General features: G+C 38.0%; 1 protein-coding gene across 2 annotated transcripts; it reads left to right on the top strand.

The window, feature by feature from the left end:
* The first annotated feature begins 239 nt into the window (after window positions 1–239).
* LOC311592036 (mas-related G-protein coupled receptor member B2-like) lies at window positions 240–7,781 on the top strand. 2 transcript variants are annotated; one of them, XM_084771969.1, is made up of 3 exons: window positions 240–318; window positions 6,318–7,108; window positions 7,203–7,781. In XM_084771969.1, exons 1-3 carry the CDS (start codon window positions 308–310, stop codon window positions 7,370–7,372), a joined length of 972 nt encoding a protein of 323 aa, XP_084628095.1. In that variant the 5' UTR covers window positions 240–307; the 3' UTR covers window positions 7,373–7,781. The 2 variants fall into 2 exon arrangements, with proteins under 2 accessions (XP_084628095.1, XP_084628094.1); XM_084771968.1 differs by having other exon boundaries at window positions 6,318–7,781.
* The last annotated feature ends 761 nt before the right edge of the window (window positions 7,782–8,542 follow it).

The raw sequence follows: 8,542 nt of genomic DNA, 5'->3' as shown, positions 1-8,542 counted from the left end.
GATGCAGGAAGATAAAAAAACAGCAAGAACTTACATGGAACAGGAGCCATGGGGGTTGGCGTGATTAGAGGATGAGAGATAGGATCCAGGCAAATCTTTAGAACAATCTGATGAAGAGAATGACTCAATACAGTGACACTCAGTGAAGACTAAGGACAGGAAACCACAGGCCTTTCTTCCCCTCATACTCCTTCCTCAAGCCTTAGTTGATCTTCATTCTCTCTGCTACAACATCTTTCTTATTGACCACGGACTCAAGGGACTCTTCTCATTGCCACCGAGGAGCGTACCACCTTGCTTAAGAACAATGGAGGGAAGGTAACATGTTTATTGATAGAGTCTTCCTAAGAGTATTATCTGTTTTTCTTAGTCAATGACCGTGTAACTACAACTGAGGTGGAAAATTCAATGAGACTCATGTTTCTGTAGAAACAGGAGTCATGAAAGTCCTTCATGACAGCTTTGTAAGCATCCAGACTGGACTGTGTGAAGGCAGTGAAGCAAGGTATTACCCTTCCCTTGTACTTTACTACATTATCCTCTGTTCCAACTACTCAAATGCTTCTGTTGTTAGAATTCTTCCATTATCCTTGACTTGGCAAGCATATGGGTACAGGCACTACTTTATTTATTTATTTTATTAATTTGTTCATATTACACCTCGATTGTTAGCCCTTCCTTTGTTTCCTCCCATTCCTTCCTCCCTCCCACTTCCCCCGGTCTCCCCTCTCCTATGTCTGTGATTGAGGGAGACCTCCTCCCCCTACATATGCTCTTAGAGTATGGAGTCTCTTCTTGGTAACTTGCTATCCTTCCTCTGAGTGCCACCAGGCCTCTCCATCCAGGGGATGTGGTCAGAAAAGGGGCACCAGAGTTCGTGTGAGAGTCAGATCTCACTCTCTACTCACCGGTGGAGAATATCCTGTTCATCAGCTAGGTCTTGGTAGGGGTTCGAAGTTTACTGCCTATATTCTCCTTGGCTGGTGCCTTAGTTTGAGGAGGACCCCAGGACCCAGATCCGACAGGCACTACTTTAAAAACACAGTTCTGTCATTGCTTCAGTCAACCAATTTTCTGCAGTAGAAAATTTCCATTTCTTTGTGCATTTTTGTCTCAGTAGGCACCAGCTGGTCTAAAATTGAGTGACTGTGAAGACCACATTTATGTATAATTTATCTATAATGTACATATTTAGCATGCGTTACATGAAATATTTAACCCATCTCCAATCCTCCCAAAAACGTGGAGTTTGGAGCTTTGCCAACTGTCATAAAGTAGAAGTCACTTGCTCTCAGACCTGGATGTTGCTGCGATCACATGGGAGCTGTGCTCAGCCCAGTCATTAAGTATTACTTAATCTCAGTCTTTGATCATTTTATTCATGCCACAATGTACTCTGATTACTCTCCCCAGATCTCTAAACTATTCCTCCCGTCTCTATCAGACTCCATCTCTGTGAGTTCTACTGAGATCATTTTTAGTTTTATTTTGAGAAATTTATTCTGTATGCAATTGGGTGATTTAAACTAGCTATTGATTTGGTTATTAGTAGGTAACTGCTTGAAGTAAATGGTTTCTCCTCTTCTTGAAATTGTTGGTCATCAATTATTCAGCTAGGAGAGATAGCTCTTTCATGATTCATCCTCCATCCATGCTTGGCTGTTCACAGAAATATTTTTGTGCATAACCTCTCTAGGCATTTCCACCTTCTCTGAATCTGTGACTGGAATGACTATATCTTGGTGAGGAGATGCTATTTTGAAGCTCTCCTTACTTTTCCTGCTCTTACATTATTATTTTTTTCTTCTGTAATGTTACCTGAGCCTCAGGAAAGATGATATCAGTGACTTTCTTAGGGTAAAATATGCAAACATTTCTTATTCTCTCTATCTTGTGTTGCAAAATATCTCTTCTTTGACAATCATTTTATTGAGAAAGAAGATTCTCTGATTAAGGTTTAGTGTTGATATGTGAGTATAAATATAAATATTAAGAACAGCTCAATGCTATGTCAATTTAGTTAAAAAACTGAATTCAGCTTCACTATAGTGCTTATGCCCTTCCCAAGCTTGCATTTTTAATCTGATTTCCAGCACTAAGCAAATATTTCTTCATATGCAGTGGGAGTCACATGAAGTCAGAAAACAGTTGGTTACCTCCACAACCTCCTTATTCACCCTTTCCTCCACATCTCCCCTGTGTAAATATTTCTACCCCAATATCCATCTTTGTACTTTCAGACTTTCTCAATTTCATTCTTTTGCCTTCTTTAAGACACCCCCTCCCAAAGACCTCTTTATAGTGCCCTGGCTTCCACAAGTAATCATAGAAAATCACAAAAGTTAAAGTTCTGGAGTAAGAATTCAAAGATGGAGGAGAATATATGATATTTACCTTTTTGTTCTTCCTGGATTTTCTGTCTCAATATAGTTTTTTCCAGTTATAGCCATTTACATGAAAAATTCACTGTACAATATATCTTTACAGTTTAATTAAGTCCTATTGTATATATGTATACTGTTTCATTATACATCTATCAGTTGAAGGACATATAGGCTTAATTTTATCCTAGTTATTATGAATATAACAGCAATGAATGTGTGTAATGAAGGATTATTTTTATCAAGATATAAAATCTGTAGGATAAGACAAGGCATATTATAGTCTGGGACTATCTTAGTTGCTGGGTGTGGTGGCACACACCTTTAATCTCAGTACTTGGGAGGCACAGGCAAGTGTATCTTTGCAAGTTGCAGGCCAGCCTGGTCTACAAAGCATGTCCAGGATAGCCAGGTCTACACAGAGAAGCCTTGTCTTGAAAAACTAAAAAAAAAAAGAGAGAGAGAGAGAGAGAATGTTATCCTTCTGATCAAATACAATGACCAAAACAACTTGGTCATGGTTTATTTGGTTTATGCTTCCACATCACAGTTCATTATCAAAGGAGGTCAATGTAGAAAATTAAGCAGGGTAGGAATCTGGAAGCAGAAGCTGATGCAGTGGCCACAGTGGAGTAGTGCTTATGGGTTTGATTCTTATAGCTTTCTTATAGAACCCAGAACCAACAGCCCAGATATGGCACCAGTCATAATGGGCTAGACCTTTCTACATTAATCATTAACTAAGAAAAGGCCCTTCAGACTTGTGCACAGTTCAATCTAATGGAGGCATTTTCTCAGCTTAGTCTCTTTAATGACTCTAGCCAGTGTCGATTTGACATATAACTAGCCAGTACAGGCACTACAACAACTGTATATCATTTTCTGAGGAATCATCATACTGATGTCTAAAGTAGAGGTACCAGGTTGCACTCTCACCAACAACAGTAAATTAGCATTCTTCTTTCCTCGTATCATCACCAGAATTTCTTGTTCTTTGGATTCTAGAAGATAACCATCCTGCTTGGGATTAGACAGAATCTCCAGATAACTTAGTTTGCATTTACCTGATTTCTACTGATACTGAACACTTTCATGTTTCTTCTTTGGGGAGATGTTTGTTCAAATCTCTGGTTCTTTTCTTGATGTTTTACTCTCTGAGATTTTATGTTTTCTAGACACCAGTCTTCTGCTGTATGTATAGATGGCCAATTGTGTTATGTTTACTTTAGTCAGGCATTTCTTCCTGTCTTCTTTAAGTTCATTCAGGATTTTATTTAAATCCTTTTCAATTTCCTTGAACTCCTGAACATGCTTGCTGTTCTTTTCAATCCTTTGTCTTGAGCTTTGTCTAAACTGTACTCACTGGGAACACATACTATATGATTCATGATCTGGTTTATAATTTTTGACAGACATGAGCATCTTGAGTTTGGTTCTTGTTTATGTATTTCTATATAAATTTTGGTCACCATTTTGCAGTTGCCATGTGTGTCGTAGACTACATAATTTGGAGGAATCCCAAAGGAACAAAGTTTGAGGAATGTAGCCTCTCAAGAGGGTCCTGTGAGTTCTACAGAGAAGATCAAGTTGTAGTATCTAGCTAGATAGATAGAATAGTCCCAAAAGGGTGTAAACAAGGAGAATAGGTTCATATCAGCATGGGTGTGACACTTGTTTCACAGTTATATCTTTCAGAGTTTGGAACTTTATATTTCTGTTCTCTTCTAGCTGTAAGATGTTTATACTAAATTCTGTTACTTTGCTGATAAGTTTTACTTTTAAATTAAGCTGTCACATGCTCCTGTAGCCTTTAACATCAGCATTCTTTAAGTGTCAACTACTTCTGACACTTTCTTCTTATTTATTATTTATTTATTAAAATTTATATATTCACTTTACATCTTGATCACAGCAATCCCCCACTCCTCCCAGTCCCACCCTCTCACTCTCTTCCCCCGTATCCTCCATCCCCTTCTTCTTAGAAAAGGGGAACCACCCACCAACCCCACCAACCACCCACCCCAGCACATCAAATATCAACATGAATGAGCTCCTCCTTATCCACTGAGGCCAGGCAAGGCAGCCCAATTAGGGCGACATGATCCAAAGCAGGCAAATGAGTCCATGTAATAGACATACTCATTCAACATACTACAGCACCCACATGAAAATCAAACTGCCCATTCATTACATATGTTCCAGTCCATGCATGCTCTTTGGTTGATATTCCAACTCTGCAAGCCCCCATGTGTCTAGGTTAGTTGACTCTGTTGGTTTTCTTGTGATATTCTTGTCCTTATCCAGTACCTTTTATCCTTCACCCTCACTCTTCCACCATTGTTAGAATGTCCATATATTTTGTAGATTAAGGAAAATCCTTAATGCTATAATGCCATGAAATTAGTTTTCTGTGCTTTAGACTGCATCTTTGTACAAATGATACCCAGGGTCTCCAAAGTTGAGACTGGTTTTTAACTTATCTTCCTTCCTTCCTTCCTTCCTTCCTTCCTTCCTTCCTTCTTTCCTTTCCTTTCTTTTTTCCTTCTTTTTTGTTCCTTTCTTTTCCTTCAAGATCTTTTCAAGAGCTTACACTGCTTAAACTCATTGAAATCTTCCTGGCTTAACCTCTAGAATCTAATATTGAATAAGTAAGGCACTATTTCTGGTAGATTTTTTATATTACATTTTGTCTTCCCCTGTAGATGTTTCTGTATCACAATGCCTCTAATTAGCACACTGGTCACTTTTTCCTTCCTGTTAATTTTTCTGTAAATTCATTTTTTACACCTCAGAAGTGTTAGAAATTCAGTTAATCTCAAAATCAATGCCTACATTCTGGGCTGAAACTCTTCTAGGTCATCAATATAACCAGGTATTGGACATTCTTGTGTTGGGGAATTAAAAAGTTCATCATTAGCCATCTTGCAACATAATCCATTCTTTCAAACACAGTATAACTTTCTTCTTACAGAGATATCAGCAATGATATTTTCCCTGTGTGTTGTGGCATTAAACTTGCTCAAAATATTTGCAAAAATACAATAGAAAATTATATCTACTATTGTGTTTATCTTTAATTTATTCATTTGTGGGTGATTATTACATACAATTTATATGTGGTAGATATGTAGTATATATACATATATAAATAATTTTTTAATAATAATAAATCAGTGAAATATCTTAATTACTCACTGTGTCTCAATAGAGAAATGTACACATGTGGTATAAGAACAGACATATACAGGGGGAGATAATCCCCCTCAGGAACAGTCATAGGGGAGGGGAATAAAGGAAAATAGGAGGGAGGGAAGAATAGGAGGATACAAGGGATGGGATAACCATTGAGATGTAACAAGAATAAATTAATAAAGGAGGGAAAAAAAACAGACAACAGAAAAGTGCTTACTGTCCTCAAAGGCTTTCCTGCTTTCTAGTTTCAAATCTGAAATGGAGACTGAGTCACATTACACTATAGGTCTGATTATTCTTATACTGGTTTTAGTAGACTTGGCATTCCCTTCATGACTCTGATTTATGATCTCCATAGTTTCCCATTGAGCAGCCTCCCTGAACCTCCACTATTCCTGAGAGTCATGTTTCTGGCTTCCAAATTCCTGCAGCAGATAACAACCAGCTTTAGGACAGTAGGAAAGCTGGGTTCAGAGCTCTCTTTCTGACACGGCCTGTTATGTCTATATTTAGGCCATCAACTACTCTCATATCAGCACAGCACATGGGTTGTAGATAGCCCAAAAATACAAACTGGATTCAAAACAAGGCTCCAAAAATACTGGTTTTTATGAATTACTTCATTCTACAATTGGTTTCTGTTCCTTGTGAAGCAGGTCAGTCATTGCCACATAATAGGGTTGTTCTGAGAATCAGAGAGTACACAGCCTATGCTCATGTCTTTTGTTGTTGTTGTTGTTGCAGGAACAATAGTGGAGATTTCCTAAGCAAGGATCTAACTGTTCCAACTTTGGAACCTACAACCATATCGCTGAATAGAACTGACTACATCGATTTCACATATTGTGACATCAAGGACAAAGTCATGATTTGGTTTTCTCTCATCATTTCCCTGGCTGGAATAGTACTAAATGCCATAGTGCTATGGATGCTGGGATTCCAGATGCACAGGAATGCCTTCTCTGTTTACATCATCAACCTGGCTGTGGCTGACTTTCTCTTCCTGTGTTTTCAGTTTCTGTTTTGCCTTCGTTTTGTCCTTTATAGTTTCGGTAACACTTACATAGGTAACCCCCTTTTAATTTATGTTCTGTCACAATTTGCTTATCTTTCTGGACTGAGCATTCTCAGCACCATTAGCATTGAGCGCTGTGTGTCCGTCATGTGGCCCATCTGGTATCGCTGCCAACGTCCAAGACATACATCAGCTGTCACCTGTGCCTTGCTTTGGGCTCTGTCCCTATTGTTGGGTCTCCTGAGAGAGAATGCATGTGGCTTGCTGTATAATGGTTTTGACCTCTTTTGGTGTGACACATTTTATTATTTCATCACGCCTGCATGGTCAATTGTTTTATTTGTGGTTCTCTGTGGGTTCAGCCTCATCCTGTTTGTCAGGATCTTCTGTAGCCCACACAGGATTCCTGTGACCAGATTGTATGTGACCATTGCACTCACAGTGCTGTTCTTCCTGTTCTTTGGTCTTCCCATTGGCATCTACTGGCTCATCCTCAAATGGATTGGACATTTGTATTATGGTAAAATCTGTGATTTTTATCCTGAAACCTTCCTCCTATCCTGTATTAACAGCTGTGCCAACCCCATCATTTACTTCTTCGTTGGCTCCATTAGGCACCGCAGGTTCCAGCGCAGAACTCTCAAGCTGCTTCTGCAGAGGGCCATGCAGGACACTCCAGAGGAGGAAGAAGGTGGAGAGAAGGGTTCTTCAAGAAATCCTGAAGATGTGGAAACAGTCTAATGCAGCAACTGAGGGCCATTTTGATCAGTTAAAATTGTTTTGAGAGAGACTTTTTTCTTATTTGTGTGGGCTATTTTCACAGTCTTGTTTTGTTTGTTTTCTGATCTTCAATCATGTAAAACAATAAAAAAAACCCAATCATTTTTTGTGATAGTTGATTGGTACAGAACTTGTTATACAAATACAGACTGAAGCATTTCTGGAGCTGTGTTACTCGGGGCCTCACTATCTCCTTATGATGACACTCCTCAAAAAGATTCTAAAGTCAAGGACTACTTCTACTGTTGACAAATCCCTCTTTCCTCAAAAGGCTCGAGAAAGTTCAGGAAAGGATGCAATTTTTTTAGTCACTGAATTTTATATTGCTTAAATAAATGTTATGTCTTGCAAAAAATTCTTTAAAAATCCTATTTTCAGTGTTTTAAGAGTGAAATAAATATATTTTATAATTATAGTGCTCAATTATTTTGGCAGTGGTAGAGAATAAATGAAGTGATGGTCTTTGCTATATACAGTGTTTGGTAAACAAATAATAATTTTCAAGAGAAGTCTGTTAAATCTCTTTCATGAAGTAGAGTCCTAACCTTCAGGTTCACCATGTCTTCATTTTTAACATTGGAAAAGTGTGGTCAGGTTTTGTAATGAGATACATGAACATCCATGCACACATGAAGATGGAGAGAGACTGTCTTCTGTGGTTCTCTTTTCAATGCCTTGCCTAGCATCCAATAGTCAAGAATTTTCTTTTTCCTCTCTTGTTTTTGCCATGATTCTCTTTCTTATTGACTGTCTAATCCTTCATGACAGATTTATAATGAAGTCCTCTAGACTAGATTCCCTTGAAATCAATCCTGTCTCAAGTTTCCATCATTATTTGCACCCCACAGCACTCATTACTTGAGTTATGCATATTTTAGTATTATTTTCTGTATAATATTATTTATATATGAAAGATATGGTACGTGGTATTTTCAGTTGAATCATAATTAAGAGAGTATAATATGCATAGATTAAAGAAATGTGTTCAATAAATTTTCTTAAGTAATTGCAGCTGATTGCAGTGCATAGATATTTCAGCATAGGGTGAGGAGTAAATGTGCTGGATTAGTTTTTTGAACACTGTGATAAAATATTTTGCAGAATGAGGAGATAGAGCAGTTTACTTATGTTTATGTTTTGAGTTTTGGGTCCAAGCTTATTTGTTACCATGCAC

The sequence above is a fragment of the Acomys minous genome (assembly GCF_964271855.1).
Source record: "Acomys minous genome assembly, chromosome: 2".
In the NCBI taxonomy this organism is placed as follows: domain Eukaryota; kingdom Metazoa; phylum Chordata; class Mammalia; order Rodentia; family Muridae; genus Acomys; species Acomys minous.
This window is presented reverse-complemented; position numbering and strand designations above follow the sequence as displayed.